At 31.3% G+C, this 23,619-nt stretch overlaps 1 protein-coding gene across 4 annotated transcripts in view; it reads right to left on the bottom strand.

Annotated features, from left to right (window-relative positions):
- Positions 1-23,209, bottom strand: part of LOC142325380 (cell growth regulator with RING finger domain protein 1-like) — a 312,650-nt gene extending 289,441 nt beyond the window's left edge. For all 4 annotated transcript variants that reach the window (XR_012756522.1, XR_012756523.1, XM_075367080.1 and 1 more), the window contains exon 1: positions 22,885-23,209. Coding sequence is in view for 2 of the 4 variants with exons in the window: in XM_075367080.1 (XP_075223195.1) it covers positions 22,885-22,994 (110 nt within the window). In the remaining 2 variants the exon portion in view is untranslated. The remainder of the gene's footprint in view (positions 1-22,884) is intronic.
- Between the last annotated feature and the right edge of the window lie 410 nt (positions 23,210-23,619).

Genomic DNA, 23,619 nt, shown 5'->3' with positions numbered 1-23,619 from the left:
ATAATAATTAAATCAAATTGAGAATTTTAAACAAAAAAATATTATATCTTAACAAATATAAAAATGTACTGAAAAGTAAAAAAAAAATTGTACTTTTTTTTTTTTTTTTTTTTTTTTTTTTTTAAGGGCGAAAAACGGTTGAACGTTATCATCGCCCGGAAAATAAATAAATACATAAATAAATAAATAAAAATAATTTTAGGTTTTTAGATAAAATTAAAACTTAAAACTACTATCACAGAAACAAAATCCGGAATGGGTGTAAAAGGCCCATTCTCGGATAACAAAAACACTAATATGTAACTTAAAACTCTGTTAAAAACTATCACATTAAAAATAAATAAAACTTAAAGCTATGTTAAAAACTATCACATTAAAAATAAATAAAACTTAAAGCTATGTTAAAAACTATCACATTAAAAATAAATAAAACTTAAAACTAAAAAAGGAGATAAAACTTAAAACTAATATCACAAAAATCTTATAACTAATATCACAGACGAATTTAAAAAACATACAAAAAAAAAACAAAAAAATCCGATAGGGAGTGTAAAAGGCTCCCTACTCGGATAACAAAACAATACATAGGACAATACATACAATTACTAAAGAATACATAGTTATTAAATTTTTTGCATTAACCCTATACTACGTAAAAATATAAACATGCGGTTTAAAACCTCCTTATCGTCACGCAAGATACCACGGATGTTACTAGGAATTTTAAATTTACGACGCAATGCCGCATAACATATGCAGTCCACGAGTATGTGGCGCACAGTCACGCGGCAGTTGCATCTTGCGCATAGAGGTGGTTGTCCTCTTGTAAACAGGTACTCGTGTGTGACTCTCGTGTGTCCTATCCGCAATCGACAGAGTACTACTTCCTCACGCCGGGGTTTTCTGTATGAGGAGTTCCATGGTAACACAGAATTTTTAATCTGACGGAGTTTATTATCAACAGTAGCTGTCCAATCACCTTGCCACCTTGTTCTTAATAATTGTTTTACATAGTTAATGAAATCAGAAGTAGCAACTCGGGTGGTGAAAGGAGGCTGGTTACATGCTTCTTTGGCAGCGGAATCTGCATGTTCATTACCTGGAATCCCTACGTGGCTAGGGACCCAGCAAAAACTTAATTCTGTGTTGCGATTATTCAACTCAGCGATTGCGTTGTAAATTTCAATGACGATAGGATGTTTGGAATAAAAGTTCTTTAAGGCTTGGAGAGCACTACACGAGTCACTGCAAATAAGAATTTTTCTATATTTAGGGTTAATGATGTTTAGAGCCTTATTTATAGCATATAGTTCAGCGGTAAACACACTCGTAATACTGGGGAGACCAAACATATAAGTTCTCTCATTGACAACAAAAGCACACCCAACCGTATCGTTTTGTTTCGATCCATCAGTGTATACAACCGCGTCTGGTTTCGCCTTGGAGAGAACACACTGAAACATCTGCTGAAAGACGATAGATGGTGTTGATTGTTTATTACATGTAGTCAGGTCAAAATTAAAATTTATGAGGTTTATTCCCCATGGAGGATATGAGCAAGGGTACATAGGAAAGAATGACGGTGTGTCAACATTTATATGCTGCAGCAGACGCCAGGTACGGATACCTACAGGTGCAGTACGTCGTGGATGATCCTCATACTTTCCTAGATTAGGATTTTTAAGGACTGACTCAAGAACCGGGTGATTTGGCTGTCCTCTGAGACGAGCAAAATAAGATAATAAGAGCTGGTCTCGTCTATCCCAAAGTGATGGTTCACCACAGTCTACAAGTAAGCTTGCGACAGGACTTGATCTAAACGCGCCTGTAGCAAGCCGAAGGAAAGCATGATGTACACTATCCAGCATTTTAAGCACGGTTTGACGAGCTGATGAGTAGGCCACACAACCGTAATCTAAACGGGAGCGAACAAAGGAATAGTAAAAATGTATCATACATGATCTATCGGCTCCCCACTTGGTGTTAGTAAGGACTCGCATCATATCTAAAATTTTGGAACATTTTGTTTTCAATTCTTTTAAATGTTTGACCCAAGTAAGACGACTATCAAAAATTAAACCTAAAAACTTAACGTAATTAGAGATAGTAATAGTCTCACCGTTCAGAAAAATTTGCGGAATAGAAGGGTTTCGTAGCCGAGAAAAAACTACACATTTTGTTTTTTCGGATGAAAATGTGAAACCAGTAATCCTGGACCAAGCTTCAAGGTGATATATAGTGTTCTGCAGTAGTCTCTCTGCTGTGGGTGCCGAACGGCTTGCAATGTAGATAGCAAAGTCGTCAGCGAATAGAGAGCATGAGACAGGAGCCTGAACACATTTGGTAATATCATTTATGGCTACAGAAAATAAGGTGGCACTTAATACACTACCTTGGGGCACTCCATTCTCTAAGATGACACTATCTGAGAGCGAATCATCTACACGAACACGAGCCGTTCGGTGATTTATGAATCCCCGGATAAAAGCAAGCATATTGCCCTTGATTCCCCATTTTTGGAGAGTGTTAAGAATACCACGTCGCCAGGCTGTATCATACGCCTTTTTTATATCAAAGAAGATAGCGACGAGGTGTTGCCGATTGAGGAAAGCGTTTTGTATGGCTGTTTCTAGTGACACTAAATGGTCAATGGAAGATCGTCCTTGTCGAAAACCACACTGTTCTGGAGATAGAAAGCCATGTTTCTCCAAGTACCATGTAAGTCTGCGGTTTACCATTCTCTCCATTATTTTACACAAAACGCTTGTTAATGAAATAGGGCGATAGCTTGAGGGGTTCTTCTGGTCTTTACCAGGTTTTAGTACTGGTATAATAAATGCTTCTGACCAGCCGGGTGGGAAGACTTGTTCGGAGAATAAACCGTTGAAAATATTCAAAAGTTGTTGTAGTGCCGAATTAGGAAGGTGTGAAAGCATGGAAAGGCGAATGTTGTCCGGTCCAGGGGAAGTGTCCCGTGAATTTTTAAGTGCATGTAACAATTCTTTAAATACGAATGGAGTGTTTAATTCACCAACCGAATCACCAATGTTTAACGACAACACCTCCATTTGTATCTTGTACCGTTGAAAATCGTTATTATATGATGAGGTGAGAGACACCGAGCGGAAAGATTTTGCTAGACTATTTGCCACTTCCGAGGATGATGAAAGGAGTTCTCCTTCATCAATAAGACCAAGAATAGATTGTTTCGGTGATCCGAAGATTGCACGAATTTTCTTCCATACAGTAGACGTGGAAGTAGTGCGTGAGATAGTGCTCACGTATTTCGTCCATGAATTCCTCTTAGCGTCCAAGAATACTCGACGGCACACCGCTCTAGCCCTGCGGTATAAATTTAGATGTTCTGTTGTGGGCCTACGATTAAATTTACGTAGTGCCTGCCGTCGATTCCTAATAGCAATTTTGCATTCATCGTTCCACCATGGAACGAAAGGACGTCTAGGATTACCCGATGTTTGTGGGATATACCTGTTGGCATTCTTAAGTATCATGGACGTAAAAGAAGAATATTGGTCGAGGATGTTCGCTCCATCGTCATACTGAGATTGGAATGCTTTACAGTATCCGTTCCAATCTGCCTTTTCAACAATCCATCTCCGTGGCATTCTTTTAATCTCGCAGTCTACACCGAAACTAATAATAATTGGTCTATGATCACTGCCGTGATAGTCATCACAAATCGACCAATTAAAATGAGGGAGTACATTCGGTGAGCATATGGAAAGATCAAGGTTAGATACAGCACCAGTTGATAAGGACATAAATGTGTGTGATCCATTATTCAGTAGGCAAAGGTCAAAATCTTGTCTCAATCTGTTTATCATATTTCCTCGAGTGGAGCAGAAGGTTGAGCCCCAGGAAATATGATGGGCATTGAAGTCTCCTACTATTAACGATGGAGATGGTATTTGTGTAAGGAGATTTGAGACGTCTAAAGCACTGAACACAGTGTTCGGTGAGAGATACAGATTGCAGATATGCAATTTGAAGGGAATAGTGACCTTTACTGCAATAGCAGGAATGACAGTGGTTAGTTGAATTCTTGTAGCTGACACCCCATTCTTCATGAAAATCGCTACTCCACCACTCTCCCTACTGTCTACTAGGCAGTCGTATCTCTCGCAGAAGTATCCTCTAAATGTAATTCGGTCATGTTGTAGGAGGTGAGTTTCCTGGAAACACATGATTAGTGGATCATGTGTGTGCGCCAGTACTCTAATATCTTCAATGCGGGACCGAATACCTCTAACATTCCACTGAATAATGTTCATAAGTGTAAAAAGCAAATAAAAAAAATAAATTTCGGAAACTATATAAAAATTAGTTGTACGTGATTCGGTTTTTCTTTTTTGAATTTTTTATTTTAAAGAACTCCGATGCCCTAGGGTCGGGTGGTTCTTCAACCATATCCTCCAGTATATGAGGAGATGGTGGAGGAGATTTATTTGAATGGGATGCTGTAGTTGACATCCCAGAAGAGATAGTTACGTGGGTTCCCTTTATGGGGAGCTTATTAGGTGGCTTACTGCCAGCTGTGATAGTCGCTATTCGTGGCGGTACGATTTTGGGAATAGGAACTTTCGTATGTATCATACTGTTTGATTCACTAGCTGCGATGGAGGACTTTTTATTCATTTTTGTCAGCTCTGAGATAGTGGCTGTAAGTGAAGCTACTTGATCAGATAGCATCTGAACAAGTTTTTTAAGCTCATTGCAGGATCCGCACTGCTGATTATTAGCATTTGTAGGAATTTGTTTAGTTGTAGCGGTGGCAAAAGATACGTCTGGTTTAACCAGGTTCCGTGAGTTGTTTATCTTTTTATATTCTCTACGTGCAGCCGGAAAAGATAGTTTTTGCTCCGTACAGATTTTGAGAATTGCCTTTTCTTCTTTAAAAGTTGGGCAATCTCGGGAGCGGGCTGTATGTGGACCACTGCAGTTTGCACATTTTTCACTTTCTTCGCAGTTAGTGTCGTTGTGACCTTCTTTACCACATCGAGCACAGATCTCAGTTTTCGTGCAAGATGTTGTAGTATGACCAAAACCTTGGCATCTGAAACATCGCCGTGGGTTGGGTATGAATGGTCGTACCCGAACCGAGAGGTAACCCACTTTGATCTTTTCTGGTGGAACAGGGAGACTGAATGTTAATATAAGAGACGGTGTCGGTTCTTCTGTTCCGTTCTGCCGTTTCATTATACGTTTCACCTCAACAACATCTTGGTGGCACAGCTCGTCAACTATTTCAGAGATATCTATATCCAGAAGGTCTCTACAAAAAATTACACCCCGGCTCGTATTTAGCGTTTTGTGGCATTCTGCGCTTATATTTATGCCACCCATACTACGGAGACGTAAGATAGATCGACTCTGCTCATCGTTGAATGTTTCAACCAGAATCGATCCGTCGCGTAATTTCCTGATATTCTTCGGGGAGCCACTTGCACCTGTTATGGTTTTGTTTATTAAAAACGGTGAGACCTTTTGAAGGGAGCCACCTTCCTGACTATTTTTGAGAACAACGAATCTGATATTTTTATATTTTGATTTTAAGAAATTCTGTTCAGTAGGACTTTTATCCTCGTCAGACGAAGCTGATCGAGGTCTCTTCGCAAGACTTAAAATGGTGGTTTTTTCAGATGGACCACCAACCATCATAGTGTTTATTATTGGAACTGAAATTTTGGTCCCACGAGTACCGGCGAAAAATGGACCACTCCAGCAGAGCGCACGCGTACTGGAGCTAGAGCTAAATACAACTGGGTTCGCCCTGGTGCCCAGAGGACATCGTTCGAGACTCACTACGTAGAGCCATTCACCCATCGGCACGATTTGTTCCCACCTTGGGTTACGGTTGCGTTTCGTAAGATGTCGCAACACCACCGAGTGTAAATGTAAGAAATATCAGTGTAGGTTGTTGTTGTGTAATTGTGTATGTGTGTATGTTGTAATTTATGTAGTGTTCTTGGTGTAGTATATGTGTAAAATGTAAAGTGTTCCGCAGCTCATTGTATAGTGGGAAGAAAAGCTGCGGAGGCTAGGCCCGTGGGGACGCCAACCCCCAAAGTCTTAAAGAATATAATAAAGAATATAATAAAGAATGCTAAATTATTATCGATATCAAATGCAGGTTTTCCATGAGCTAAATAACGCTGATTATGGTAAAAGAGTTCCACTATTGTTAATGGTTCAAGAACTTCATTAGAGGCAACACTGGCTTAATAAATCAAGGGGGATTTTACAGATGAAGCATGGTTTCATCTTGCTGGGTATGTTAATAGTCAGAACTACTAGACCTGGGGTATTGAAAATAAGCTCATCTTCTTTGAATTTCCCCTACACCTACAAAAAATAGGTGCATCATGAACGGTTTCAAGACGATAATAATAGACTCTTGTTATTCGAAAAACTATGAATGCTGCCATCTACCAAGAAATTATTGAACAATTCATAGCCTTACTGCAAGAGGATGAGCATGACTGCTGGTTTCAATAGGACAGCACCACTTGCCATACAGCTAGCTCTACTATAGAGTTGCCACAGGATTTTTTTGGTGGAAGAATCATTTCTAAAGGATTGTGGTCACCAAGATCTCCTGATCTGACTAGTCCAGACTTCTTTCCATGAGGTTACTTAAAAGAAATTGTTTATAGGAGCAATCTACACACCCTGCTGGAATTGAAAACAAACACTACCAATGCCAATAGAAAGTAGACAGGGTACAGCTAACAAGAGTAGCCAGGAAACTGGTCAAACAAGTTGACAAGTGCATAGAAGTGGATTGCCATCACTTTCAACATCTGTAAATTATTATGTAAATGTTTGCCAATAAGCTACTATTATAGATTAAATTAAGTGATGTGGTTTCTTTAAGTTAATACCCAATATTACACAAACAGTAAAGATACAAAGAATAAAAATAATAAAACTCCACTATTAAACACCACCATTTCTATTCATAACAACTTATATATTGATATAAATGCTACTATAAAAAATAAAACAAAAAAAAACATAATTTAACTTAAAAGAGTTAAAAATAAACTTAACTGACAATGTATAGTAAAATTACCACCCTAACACTGAAATATATATTAATAATGCATGCATGAACTGAAAAAACTAAATCCAAGGTCTACAGACAATTCATCTTCAAAGCTAAAAAAACAATATTTTTGCTCTAAACAAAACTCCATTTCTGTATTAAATCATAATAAATGAATAAATAACTTCACTATTTTCCATTAAAAAAAAAGAAGAAAAACCATAAAATACCTATGCCATAAACAAATTGTTCTTTGATGTAATAAAAAAATTGATTTTCTTCCATATGATAAGCATACTACCTTAACCCCTATCTTTAAAATGCTCAAGTTAAAAATAGAAATAATTAAAAGCTTTACAAAACAAAAAAACTCTCAAATCAGCTAGTTCAGTTATCAAATAATGGATCAAAGTAATATACTGTTATCTCCATGGCAAATTCATAGTAACCTTCACATTATCTCCATATTTCATCTAGAAGGTTCTGGATTTGAATCTCCAATCAGGCTTGATATTTATCATACAGTAGAAAATTTATCCTTCTTATCATAAAAAAAGTACTGTGTTTGTTTTTATTATCAAAAAAATGTAGAAAAAATATGTAGTGTACTCTGTTTATTTGGATTTCATTAATCTGAACATCAAGAATATTTTGACTGATTTAGTGTAAGAATATTTAATATTTCTTTCATAATTTGGTCCAATTTTCTAACTAAACTGTATTTTTTAAATAGACAATATTTTTTTTTAAACACACAATAGAACAAATTAAATTTTTAAATTTAGATTTTTCATATTTTTTTAATTAATTAAAAACTATAGATTATAGACCCATAAGTTATCTGTATATGTTCACATCCAGCAGCACAGGCTCAACTACAAATTTTTATTTATGTAATGACAGTATTGAAAGGCTATTCCCTATTTTTTAGTCAAAATTAATGTAGCTAAGTGTTATTAAATTTGAATTTATTATTAATAAATACTTTAAAATGATTTCAAATAAGTATCTAATTTATATCACACATTTATTGTAATCTCAGTATATGACATTTCCTAATTATCCAGTTCATCTAGAACACACCATCTGTTCAGATGAACAAGACTGTACTGTATAAATTAATACAATTTGCATTGTAATTATACATACCTGCAATGCTGATTCAGATTTTCTGTTCAAAGAAATGTTTATTAATTTCAAGATGTAATCAGATATTTTACGGGAAATAATTATTAATTTTTAAACAAAATTAAACAAATGTTCTCACAAGTAATATGTTAATTTTAACTTACAATAGAAATTTACATAAACAATGAAGGTAGATAAACTGCATATTACATGTTTAAATAAAAAAGGATAACTGACAATATCTAAAATATTTTCTAAATAGTAACCAGAAAAACCAAAAAAAAATGTGAGAAAAAAACACCAAGAGCTCTTAGTCATATTTAATAAACCTTGTATCGTTACTCAAGTTAAAAAATTCTGGATCCATGGACAGAGAACCGTATGCTGTTGACTGACATTCATTTATGGGTCTTGTGTAAAGAACTAGGTTGAGATATGACAGGAAATTAACCTTCATTAGGCCATGAAAATATCTAATCTAAAGATGCAAACCCGCCTCCCCCCTTGAGACACTATATTAAAAAATTACAATTAAATAAAATGGCTTTAAGTCAAAAACCATTCAGTAGTTGGAAATTCAACTTATTATTTTTTTAAAAAGTAAAACACTTCCAATCACTAGCAACACTTAATAAAATTGTGGTAATGGAGATGTTATTCATGACTACGATGCATAAATAATAAGTGTAAAGAAATAGTATGAAGTATACAATGTTTCAGCTCCTAATCTTTTTGGAAAAGTAACGTTTTTATTAAAAGTTATGTTTTATTAATAATTCCTTTCAATTTTATAATAATTCTATGAATCAATTAATAAGATAGAAAAATATAAAGACAGCAAAGCAGAAAAAAAACAGTAATTTAATTGAATGTAATAAATAAAATGAATTGAAACGCATATGCACTTTAACATACGTGAGTATATTTATGTTCATATATGCACACATAAGAGCATACTGATTGAATTCTTTGAAGAAGCATATAACTGAACTATATATTGTTAGTATCAGACAACATATAATATGGTATTACAGTAGGTCAACAGAAATATAATAGCTGAATAAAAATTGCTCTTATAAAAGCTGAATAAAAATTGAGCAAAAAAAATTCAGAGGCAGCAAAGACAAACTTTATTTTCAAATCATTTGTCTACCACAGCGGAACGAAACTGACAGTGACCATGGATAATCAATATATTATAGTATAAAAGACCTTGAACAATTTCACCAAATATAACACGGTTTTTTTTGCTGTTATCATTATTACTATACTACACTATACTGTATTATTATTTGAGGGAATACACTTCATTTGTCCACCTTGAGCTGAAGGCTGAAATTATTATTAAATATATTTATATACTGTCTATAATATATTGAATAGGTCAATGATTTCATTCAGAAAAAATGAACATTACAATCAATTTTATACATTCAGTGTTTAGACAATTAAAATGTACGAGAAAATAGCAACATATATTCATACAAATAAATGGTTGAAACTGAATAGTGTAAACAATAATTAACATCCATACTTTTATCTGCACCATAAATTCATTTCATCAAACAACACAAACATTTTCTACATTTATCTTTATGGTATTGGTTATCACCTTCTGTTATTAAGCAAAAGTTATCACTACTCTGGTTGTTAGAAAATAAAAAAAATATTCAGGTAATCCTGAATAGGCTCGGTTATAAATTTTGCACACATGTTCGTAGCATTGGAATGAAAAGAGATATTGGAATGAAATAAAAAATGAATAAAAGTACAATACCTTAATTACAAAATGAAGTATTTATTTTTCAATATAATCCCCGTTTACAATGACATACTTTTCCTACGCGTAACAAGTTTTTGTACTCAGTCAATGAAAAATTCTGGCGGTCTTTCTCAAATCCAAGTGGCCACAGCTTCCTTCACCTCATTGTTGTTGGTGCAATGATTACCTTTGAGATCTTTCTTGTGATGAGCAAACAAGTGAAAGTGGCACGGAGCCAAATCCAGCGAGTATGGCTGGGGCGGAATAGGCTCAAACTTCAGCTTGCAGAGAGCCAATAGAGAGTTTGCGTAGTACCCATTGTACACAGATTTTATGGTAACCCAATTACTTGATATTATGGCCTACTTGTTCTTTAGATAAACCTAACTGAACAGCGATGCGTTACTGGGTGATTCGCCAGTCACTTTGAAGCAAATCATACATCTCCTTTCGATGTTTATCATCAGTCATGAAAACTAGTCGTCTGCTGTGAGGTGTATCACTTTACCAGCTTCACATTCACAAAATTTCAATATCCACCTATTCACAGTACTTCTGTCAACAGTTTCACACCATAAACCACTTTTAAGCGATGAAAAATATTCGTAGGATTCAGATTTTCTGCTGTTAAAAATTTTATCACTGCGTCCTGTTTTAACCATGTTTACATATTGGCCACACTTGACTCCATTTTAACTGCTACTTAAAACAAACTGGTAAACATATTTCAACGTATTACCACAACTTTGTAGAGGGGGATTTTAGCTATCATGTGCTGCCACAGCCAACTCGATAGTACCTTTTGTCTCAGTGTAACAAGCTACTGTGCAAAATTTATCAGCCAAGTCTCATGTATGTTTCATATATATGGTTTCATTACATTTATATATACACGAGGGTAAGTCAATTATTATCCGGAATGTAATTATAAATTTTATTGCAATACAAATAGAAAACTTACATGTACATCATTTTTCAACATAGTCTCCTTGCATTTTAATACACTTGGTCCATCATTGCACAAGCTTCCTGATTTCAGTTGAGCTGCGAGCCAGGAATGCACCGCTTCTTTCACTGTTTTGTCCGAGGTAAATCGACGGCCCCTTAATGGCTCTTTGAGTGGACCAAACAAGTAGTAGGCAGAAGGGGCAAGATCAGGACTATACGGACAATAACGACTATACTTCACTACTACTACTACTACTTTGACTATAGTACAGACTATACTTCAAAGTTGAGTTTCTGGAGCATTTCAGCAGTATGTGGGCGGGCATTGACGTGCAACAACACAACATCTTTCGACAGCAGTCCTCGGCATTTGCTTCGAATTGCAGACTTCAGCTTGGCAGTAAGCATCTCACTGTAACGCGCGCTGTTTATTGTTGTGCCCCTTTCCTCATAATGTTTCAGTACTGGGCCTTGTGAGTCCCAAAAAACCATAAGCAACAGTTTTCCTGCAGATGGTTGAGTCTTGAACTTTTTTTGCAGGGAGAATTTGGATGTTTCCATTCCATACTCTGCAGCTCGTTCTCGTCTGCATTCCATTTACTCTCCAGTTCGTAATGATGGATCCATGTTTCGTCACCAGTGATGATTCTGTCTAAGAAGATGTCCCGTTCGTTACCATAGCGATCCAAATGTTTTTGGTAGATGTCCAAGTGTGTTTGTTTATGCAACTGTGTGAGTTGTTTTGGGACTCATCTTGCACAGACTTTATGAAACCAAAGTCTGTTGTGGATGATTTCGTAGGTAGAACTGTGACTAATTTGCAAATGATGTGCCACTTCATCAATAGTTTCTCGTCTGTCTAAGAAAACCATGTCATGTACACACTCAAATGGTTTCCTCATTTGTGGTGGTAAATGGTCGTCCGGCTCCTTCGTCGTGCGTAACACTTGTGCGACCATTTTTGAATTTTTCAATTCATTCGTAGACACTCTGTTGCGGCAACACACTGTTCTCGTACTGTACCAAAAGTCTTCGATGAATTTCGGCCCCTGATACACCTTCCGACCACAAAAAATGGATCATTTAATGATGCTCTTCTTTGGTGCAAACAGAAAGCAGAGCAGCCATGGTTAACGGCAGGTCAGCGATAATGGAACTGACCTAGCAACATCAAACCTGCACAGACATAATTAAACCACGCATGCGTCATCTACGCAACACGACAGTACTACCAACATAAACAAAAATATAACTAAATTGCGGATAATTGACTAACCCTCGTATTATATACATATGTCTACATAAATATATAAAATATTCAGTATAATGCAAGTCTTCTTCCAAATGATATGGAAATTTAAAAAAAAATGCTATTATGCTTAATCATATTATTTAATGAAAAAATGAATTTAAAAGTTTACAATCCATCTTAAGATCGATTTACAGATTTGAAAAAATCTGGCATAGGTAAAAGTTTTGGCAAATGAGCCTTTTCTTTCTTTTTCCTATTTAGCCTCCAGGAATTACCGTTCAGGTATTACTTCAGAGAATAAATGAGGATGATATGTATAAGTGTAAATGAAGTGTAGTCTTGTACAGTTTCAGTTCGACCATTCCTGAGATGTGTGGTTAATTGAAACCCAACCACCGATGAACACCAATATCCACAATCTGGTATTCAAATCCATATAAAAGTAACTGCCTTTACTACGATTTGAACGCTCGAATTCTCGACTTCCAAATCAGCTGATTTGTAAAGACGCGTTCATCACCAGTAAACTAACCCAGTGGGTTTGGCAAATGACTCTGTCTCCCTTTATCTCCCCACATCTTTGAGATATCAACTACAAACTTAAATAACATATCAATGTCTCGCATACCAAATTTTATTATTTTTGGTTTAGTCAATCTTGATTCATTAACCTAATAAAATCCTAAACACATGAATGAACAGAGTTTACATAATTTTCACATAATTCATGTGAGACCCTCACATCCAAAGGATCCAAAAAATTGAAAACAGAGATATTTTTGGCAGAATTATCATATTACTGTTATTGCTTAATATACTGTAATACTGTATATTACTGTAAAGAACATATAATACTGTAAGTATCAGGAAAGTAAAAAATAAATAAAGATTAAGTATTGTGACAGGACCAGTATAATGGACCAGGGCTATGGATTCCTTCCAATTAAGAAGAAAGTAAGAGAAAATAATTATGGAAGAAATCTGGAAAGGAACTAAAAGGGAGATGTTAGCTTCCTCAAGCTAACTGGTCCATTTAACAATCTGTTCTTCGAATTACATACAATGGCACCTCTAACAGCTGTTGTTTGATGAGAAGGGTTACCGGACTGGAATAGGAATTTATGGGAAAATTTAAGGGTGTGGTCAACAGTTAAGGAATGAGACTGTGCTGGTTCTGCAGGCCACAGGGTACAAATACTACCAGGGACAGCAGGAACAGTTAGTTCAGTGAAGCGAGTAGTTCTACGAAGCTGTGTTAGACGTGATTGTGCGATGGCATTATCAGTAAGCGTTTGGTAACAAGTGAAGAGTATATCACAAGCATTTCATTGTGGACAGTGGGTGAATGCAGCAAGTTGCTCGGTGAGTTATTGGTAGACAGTAGTGAAAGTGACAGAATTAAATTCATTCACAAAGTGTAGTTTCACTATAAACAGTAGAAGTAATAATATTTGCAGATAATTGAATGGTATGAACTTTATACTTTTCTAATCTTATCTTGCTGTTAATGCCATACTAGGTATTAATATTAGCAGTCATTATAACATTTTAATAAATTAGACTGTATTCTGGTTTTTGTAATTTATCTTTAAATAAAATCTTGTTCTTATTTGATTTACTATTTTATATGTCATACATTTACTATTATTATTGTTACTACTATTATTACTTATTTATTTATTTTATTTTCTATGCTTTTAGAGTAATAAATTGTATTTATAATAAATTTTTAGTAAGTTAGTCTCTCAATAATCTAGTTGAGCCATTAATGGTCGCAACAATATATATGATGGATCATGGAAAAAAAGCAGTAAATTACAAGTGTATAAAAAGAAGCATGGATTAACAATGAAGTAGACAGTACTTAATGAAGTAACAGTAATTAATGACAAACTTCAAAAAACACACATAAAAACTTCCCAAATGTGTCTTAACCCTTAACTGTCAGTCTTGCATATAATTACAATTCCTCAACTTTGATCGAGATGTTAGTTGGTTTTAATAGATATAGTCTTTTACATTAACTGAAAATACATAAAGTTGATAAAGACTTAGCTTATTAATAGTCTGAATTATTAGTTATAGTATAATTATAATATAATAGGAGGATATAATATCAGCTTTATACATATATATAATTTTCCAAGGATAAACCCTTTTTTTCATTGTTGTTGTTACTGCGATAATTATAGTTGTTTTTAATTCTGTTCATTTTCTTTTATAAAAATTGTGATATTGAGTTGTAATGGGTGTTGTTATCCATTATAACTATATGGATAATCATCACTTTTGTAGTTAAACTTTCTTTAAATAAAAATTACAAATTAAATTAAACAAGATTTATTAGACAGACTGTTCAGTATAATAACCAGGAAAAAATTGTTATCATACTGATACCTCCAGTAACATAAAACAATAATTTGTGACTGTTTTCTGCAATTTTTTATTAATTTTACATCACACAACAGATTACCAACATTTAACGTAATATGGAAAATTACTACCTGAAACAAAATATCAAACAGTAACCATGAAAATCTGTATGAATTTTGTACTCCAAGAAGATAGACATTTTTTTCTTCAGATTTTGTTATATATTGTGATTAATGATCCTATCTGAATAGAAATGTAAAGAAAGGTTACATCATCACATCTATACCTATAAAACATGTCATGAACGATTCACCAAAAACTAACAAAGATAAATTGATGAAATTTGTATATACATTCTTCTCATGGTGTATATGGACCTGAAAAAGATTTTTGAAATTCAGAGTTTAAAGGGTTAAAATGGAGTAACAATGAAATTTGTTTTTTTTTTAATTTCTCAATAAAAAATGATATCAACTTCATTTTGATGTGTGAAATATTCATGTGAATATCTAAAAACCAATTATTAACTTTTTTAAATTAGAGAAAGATAAAAAAAATTTCTAACAATGATTACATATTTTTCCCATTTCAGATTATACTAAATGAGACATTCAATCAATTCATGCTAGCAAATACTGTTCAGACAAATATCTAAAAACCATTTTTGGGTTTTTTGAATTTTACTATTATAAGATGTAAAAAAAATTATTTTTTTAAATGTTTGCCATTTTATACTACTGTTATTGGATTAATCTTAATGAGATTGGTAACATTGTGATGGTAATTTATGTTTGTAATTCTGATTATGTATTTTGAGAGCGAAGCCACAACAGGAAATCTAAAAACCAATTATTGGATCCTGTACTGACCTAACTGCTGCTGTGAAGAGATTACAATGCAGTAGTAGTTTTTAAAAATTGAACAGGCTTTAATTTTTATTTATCATTATTATTCTCACAGACGTGAGTTTAATGAACACAGTTCATTAAACTGAACTGTGCATAGCCCAAGAGGGCTATGCCCCTTGGGATCCAAGGATGAGATGCTAGTTAAATATATTTATATAAAGCTTATGAACTTCATTGAGACCATTTTAAACAGACCACTTCAAAAGAATTCTATGATGATGTAATACTGATGTGATGATACAATTATTAAAATATATCATTCTAGTACAAAGTAAATTAAATATTAATTTAGAATAAGAGATCCTTCATTTACTTTCAAAAATATTAATTTCTTATAATTAAGAACTGTATCTCATTCATCATTATTTATTTTTAGTAAAATATTATAAATCACAAATATTTACGAAGAAATACGAGAACCATATACTAATACAAAGATATAGTAAAAAAGGTAACAGATTTAAAATATTATACTTAATTAGATATGTAGTAATGGGTTTTTTTTTATTATACAAATTCATTAAGAAAAACTAAACAGATTACAAATACAAAATGAAGTAAACTAAGCTAGAAATAGTCATTCATGTTCTGTAAAGAAATTTATTAGATGTGTTTTAAACAAATTACGATATAACTAAATGCATAACCGATGTAAACGATATCAATATTTACTTGCATTTAGTTTGAATTCCTGCATAAACAATAAAACTTGTTCACTTATTAAACTAAAAATATTGCAGAACTCATAAAGCAAAAATGTACTTAAAAGAAAAACTGTCTCACGCAAGAAAAATCACAATGGTTCAAGAAATACCGTTGCTATGAATGGGAGTTACAAACCAGTGTGAGTAAATGGAAAAAATTATAGAAGTTATTAAAACTTTAATTTACAGTGTAGAAAAATATTAAAATACATATCTTTTAAATAGCTGTTATTCTGAAAACTATAACATGTTATACATTCCTTAACAATCTAATGAGATTATAACAACAATCTCAAATAAGTAGAAGAATTAAATAACGAACTAGATATTTATAAAACTGACTTTGAAATAAAGGTTCAATATTCTTCAAGTGAATAGAACCGGTTGATTATTTCATAACAACATGCTGTCCTTAATCAAATGCAATATACAGAAGGCTTACTTATGCTACTTTATAGTATTTATTTTATTATTAATAACCGTTTCTTAGACATAATATTTAAACCTGTATAATAATCTAATTAGTAAAGCTACATAAATTATAATTAATAATATATATAATTATATATAATCAAATACAACTAGCAGCACTTCTGTGAAACATTAGACCTCACTTTTTTTCAGCACTTAATAAACTGGAATTGAATTATTAAAGTTAAAATAATAATAAAAAACAGAACTTTTGATCATAATTTAAAATGGAAGTTTTCACCGTTGCCAAAAATAATCTTACTGCATTAGCTATATTGTAAACATTGTTTCCATCAACACCATAATTTGAATGGATACTTCCACCATAACTTAATTTTTTTAAAATAGTTTTTAAACAATTCAAGGGTAAAACAATGAAGAAAATTGAAAAAAACAAAGAATAAAAGTATTAAAAGTGATTAGAGAAGTTGATAGAAATAAATTTACTTGACCAAAAGTGTACCAAGAAAGATAATAAAAGGTTGAAACCACTGAAGGGAACATTTGATTTGTTTCAAACAGGATGTGTTGTTTTCTACTACTGCACAGTAGTAAAATAGTCTAGAAAAAAAACGTTGCATATGGTGAAGTATAAAATAAACATTATGAAATAGCCACCGAGAAACACAGGAAATGACAGATGATATCAAGATTATCTTCCATTAGGAATAGAGACTACATGTTGGTGGCTTGCTAGGAAACTTTCCCTCCATCACATCTCTTCATAGTCACCTGACTAAAAATAATGGTAACTGCCAATTTTAAACAGAAAATTTTATTATAAATGTATCAATCCATATAACAATCATGAAGAAACTCGCTGTAAGATTTTATAAAAACCAGAAAACAAATTTATCCGTAACTGAAAAAATAAATAATGTCAAAAGACATTATTAATATATATATTAAGACATAGTTAATACAGACATTAACCACATTCTGTCAATATATCAAAATTAACTAATACTAAAAGCAGTTAACAAAAATGGTTTCTTATTAATTTATTTCTCTGAATAACCATCATCAGAATTCTTAATAAATAGTAGTTTCCTTAAAGCTACTATATAATTTTGTTTTTCTTTTTTATGACATTATTTTGTCAAACATCTCATTTTCCAAATTGCAGCCCATATATATATGGTTTAAGGTTGATTTTCTTTGAAGGAAGATTATACATATTTTTTATATTTGTAAATTATGTAAATAAATGTTTTATTTTCTCTCCTGAAATTTTTAGCCAGTTAATTAGTTTTAAGTGAAGCACCATAATTCAACTTATAAAAAGCTAACATCCAGATATTCTAAAAACAGCAACAACAGTTTACTTCACCCCTACTTTTAATTATCCTTTCTATCTCAACTGAGTACTCTTTCTAAAACAGTATTGTAACTAATGGTTCAGAAAACGTGATGCAAGAAAAAACTGACAATACAAATAATAAACTGACAATACAATAATTCACAATATTCTACTGGACAAGACAAATAATTAATCGCTCATAACTATTTAATGAAAATAAAATTATTAACAAAATTATAAAAGGATTTTTTTTAAATTTTTACATTATACTGTTTTTCACAACAGGATGTAAGGTTTAATTAAGTTTGGTCTATTCCAATTTCAAGCCAACAAATCCTGAGAAAGTATTAAATTAATTACATCCTAACAATAAAATAATAATTTCTAATTAATTTTTTCAAATAAAAATTGTTTTCCACGAGATAGTATTTCAACTAATAGGTTTGATTAGGATAATGAAAACAAAAGTAAAAAAATATGGTTAATCAGAGATTCATGAATACATTACTTCAAGTTAAATACATATATTTTTATACTTTAACAAATATTTTTAAACATAGCTGTTCAATTAAAGAAATAAAGAATAAAATTAACAGACATATCAGTACGTTACTTATATATAACAAAATATATATATATTTTTTTTTACATTATCTAACAGAGTTTATAGATAGTACATACTTAGTAGATAATGTAATAAACCAGACAGTACAAGTTGTCTATACAACTTGTACATTAAGACTACATGTGTTACAGAAAACAACCTGACAGTCACATAAATACCTGAACTGAACTCATCAGAAATAATCAATCTGAATTTGTTTTTTATAATTTATTCACAAAGTATAGAGGATACATATTTAATGACACTGGGTAACTTTTCTTAAATAATGTTAATTATAATTGTCACAATTATAAAAAAAGAAAAAAAAAACAATGACAATATCAAGTAGGAAATGATTTACAAGTTTTTTTTCATATTTCTAAATTGAAACTTTCTTATAAAAAATCTAAAATTAATATAATATTAAGCACTTCATGGGTTTCCTTCAATATAAATAGAAAAGAAGTAACTTAACTTTTTTTAATAATATTTCATTTCTTTCAAAAGAGGACTTCATAGATGTGTAAAACTGGAAATACGCCTAAGTCAGAATTTAGTTAAAAAATTCCAGAACCAATAATGAATCTTAAAAATTATACAAATAGTTTCACAATATAGTTTCATGTTTAATAGATGAACACGATACGAATCAAGTAAGTCAAGTCAATCATTAAAATAACAAGCTAAGTTAATGAAGTAATGCAAAAAATATTATTATATAAAGTTAAAAACCTAATAAATCAGCAAACACTTTGACACAAATATTTAAATAGCATCTTAGAAAAATTAAATCAAGTCAAAAATTATAAATTTTCTCATCTTACTCAAACATTTTTTTGCTACTTTATAATAGACAAAAAACATAATTTACAGAATGGCTGGGTAAAACCAAATTATGTATCTATACAATACAAACATCAAATTTTAAACAGTTAATTCTACCTCAAAAACTCAGTCTGCACTTTTATTAAGAAAAAAAAACAGTTTCAGCAAACACGCAGGACTGAGTTTTGATTTCAGATCTGAACTGACTTACTTTCTAGTTAAGAGAAAGGCCAAAACAAATTTCTTCAGCCAATCCAGTTGCTTCTAAACACAATATTCTATTGTTTTACCATAAGAATCTGCCATTCAAAATAAAACAAAAACGAATTAAAAGTCTGATTTCATTTTATAACAACTGATTTCTTCTTCTGGATAGATACAAAATATAATCATAGCAAGCAATTTATGCGACATAATACAATTAATTCTGAGTCCTTAAAAAGAATCTCGGTCTTTTAATATTATACTCATAGCAACTGATATCAGGACCTAAAATATAAATATTTATGTTATGGTCAAAATTACTATTAACTAATCCACTATGAGAGCATTAAAATATTTTTTATGTATTTCATTTTATTTAACTAAAAAAATATATATATTCTAATAACACCATTTAATATTGAAATAAAAATTTCATAGAATAGTCACAAGTGCTCTTGCAAAATTATTAACTCTTTTACTTTTTATTAAATGTATCTGATAATTAAATTAGATTTTTTAATAATTAAAATACATATGAATAAAATGTTTAAATATCTAGTACATATATGTGTGTGTGTGTGTGTGTATGTATATATATATATATATATATATGGATTTAATTATTAGATATAACACCCAGCTCCACACAAACACAATTAAAATAAGCATTTATTATAAATTACACTACTAATTTAAGTATTTTTATTAATACCTTTACTCATATTTTTCGTCATTATATCATTTCTTTTTTGGATTTTTTCTAATTAGTTCAATCTAATTTTTTTGTATGTAGATTAACCCCCCCCCCCCCGCCGAACTTACCCTACAACATAAAAATCATTAGGCTCACAGATGCTACTAGAATGAAGATTAATTCAATAATTAGCTAATATCATAATTTTTTTTAATTAATGACTACTTATTTTTAAATAAATTAAATGTTAAACTAAATAATTCCTAAATTTCATGTTGTATCTTAAAAGTTGGGAAAAATGTGAAATATTGATTTTAAAAAATGGGCAGGCAAATTCAACCAATAAATAATTTTTTATTAAAAATTAATTAAAACATATACTTTGGAGAAATATGTACAGTATCATGTTAGGTTAACTGACCAAAATGAGAAAGCAAAGTTATATTCTTCTTCTTCTTATAACAATGATTTACAATGTAAAACTGATGTGTTCATTCTCAATAGCGTTCACATTCACTCTCACTCTAATAAAAATGTATTTACAAAAAAGAAAGATACACAGATGTAATTATGCACAAAATTATAAACAATAATTAAACATTGAAAACTTTTCCCTTTCTAATATGTGAAAAATTGATTTCATTCATTCACATATGGGTTGAAATTTGAAAAATCTGATAGTTTAAAACTCACACTAACCAAATCATAATGGGCATTTCATCTTTATTGATGATGTACATTAAAGCCCTCAACAGTGATTCCAACTTCTAGTGGAAACTGCCCTTTTTATTCTTTATGTGATGAAATGAGATAGTTCTAGACCTGTTGATAGATATGAGGCAGGTCTCCCAGTATGGGACATTGCCTTTTGTTCATAAACAAACTTTAACCATCTGCCTCCAAGTTACCATAAACAGAAAAAAGAAAGATTCTTTTTTCAAAGATGTCAAAGCCATCACTTTTTCAATATGTATTACTAAACACGTTTGAAAAATATTATTACTAAATGTCTAAAAAAAGTAGGGAGGAACAAAAATATAGAAACGCATAATTTTTTCTCTCAAAAGAAATGGCTGAAGACCATCATCAGTATTATTTATTAAGATGATCCAAGCCTGAACAGAATTCAAACCCAGAACATTTGGAATGAGGAACAGAGTGATCTCATTCTCTGCCTGGAGCTAAGAAAATTAAACATAATAGTAATTAATACATATACATTTTTGAAGTGAAATGTATTTAGATGGTTAACATATTTTCACTTTACGTAAGTCAAATATATTTAACTTATTATCACACAGTAAATAATAATATACATATATATAATGTTTTTTTAATATTAAAACACTATATGGCTAACTGTAGTAATTAATCAGAATTTTTTTTTGGCAAATGTTATATTTATATTTCAGAATTTATCACCGATTTTGTATGCTGGAGAAATTTTTTTCAAGTACTCAAAAAAGCTTCCAGAAAATTAGTAAAAATATATTCAAGGTTTTAAAAATGTATAAAACCATGTTGTCAAAATTCAAAGGTTCTTGATTACAGTACAATTTCTTAACAGATAAGAATGATAACACTCAAGTAATGACATGAATTGAATTCAATAAAACTCAGTCAATTTTACTCCTTAAATTGTATCTCTGAAATTCACTAAGTCTTACAGAATTTAAATCTATTTTCATAACATCTAAATAATAAAATGAGTTTAAAGCTCAGCAAGGATAAATCATGTCAAAAATGCATTTGTTGGAAAGTAAAAATTCTTGTTATAAAATCAAATGCAATATCAAAGGTTAATAACTGAATATAAGTGTCCAAGACGAAACAGATTTTACTAGATCGTTTTTCTTTGTAATAGATGGTTGAAGATTCAACTTACTTTATTTGCATATTGTTTTCTTTGAATCTTTTTACCTCTATGATAAATAAGCCAAACAAAAACTAAAATCATTTCTCACAGAATTTTTCATTTTTAAATTTATATAACATAATGCTTTGAAGAGTTAATGTAACATAAAGTAAAAGTAAAATGATGAACATGAGTATATTGTAATTAAATTTTTGTAGTTTACTAAACAACTCTAATGTAAGACATAATATATTGACACCAATCACTAAACAAAAAAGAAATTATTGTTTTATGTAAAAAATTAAAGAACAACTCAGAAAACTGAAATTACCATTTATCACTTCAGTCTTATCTTATTAATATCTAACTTACAAATACGATACTATAGATGAGTTCCTAGACAAACGGCTTGTGACAAATTTCCATAAGCTACAGTTAAATAAGGTATAGTAAAATATTTCCAAACAATGCATTTAAATTTGCTATATTCAAAACAATCTAAAAAACCTTATACTGTGAAGACACATTAAACCGCTTAGAATGTAATATAGCATCAATATACATCCATAACTCGATGCTGAAATGAGTAATGAAATAAAAATTCCTTATTTAAAAATAAAATAATGAAGTGGAACTATCTGTTCCAAAATCATAAAATAGGAATGATAGTAAAACAAAAAATATAACAGATTTTATCAGTAAGAAACTTTTAGAATGTATCTAAGAACATTAAAACTGATAATATTGACAAGTGTATGGCTAACCTATATAAACAATATTAATAACTTACCTCATAATAAACAGGACCATTCCACAAAAACAAATTAGTACAGCTAATACAGAAAGTATATTTGACAGCTCTGCAACTGAAACGAGCATTGCAGTCATCGCGACCAACATCGTTAACACGAAAGTGCTTCGCGATCACAGAGAACAGTCTAAATAATAAAAGTAAGGATTTATTTCAAACTGTCCGCAATCGAACCAACGTCACTTCGCACTGAACACATTAATTCAGGCCATCCCGAAGCCGACTGAATAATATTGTGAAAGTGGTTTACTAAACAAGACCACGACCTCTGATGTTTTTTTTACCATTTCTGATCCCCTCCCTGCCTTCGCAACAAACTCATTTTGACGTATGGCATAACAGCTGATTTACAGGTTGATAAAAACAAAATTTCCCTTCTGCTTAATTTGATTTGTTCTTTCAAAGTAATATTACCTCCATACTACATAATTATACTCAAATGGCAAATGATAAGTACTAAAATAAATATATAATCTACTATTATAAAAATATTTCTTCAATAAAAGTTGAAGTATATTTTACAATAATTTTTTTAAAAATCATTAAATAACAGTGAAATGATGATGATTATAATCATTCTCAATTAACTTTTGAAGTTAATTTCTTTTCTGTTGGTGTAATTTTTTTCCAAAGAATAATTTAGTTTCATCAACATCTAATATTATGCTAAAGAAGGAATAAATCACATTTCTTTATATCATTGAAATGCAGAGT

This window comes from Lycorma delicatula, chromosome 5 (assembly GCF_047948215.1).
Source record: "Lycorma delicatula isolate Av1 chromosome 5, ASM4794821v1, whole genome shotgun sequence".
Taxonomy (NCBI): Eukaryota; Metazoa; Arthropoda; class Insecta; order Hemiptera; family Fulgoridae; genus Lycorma; species Lycorma delicatula.
This window is presented reverse-complemented; position numbering and strand designations above follow the sequence as displayed.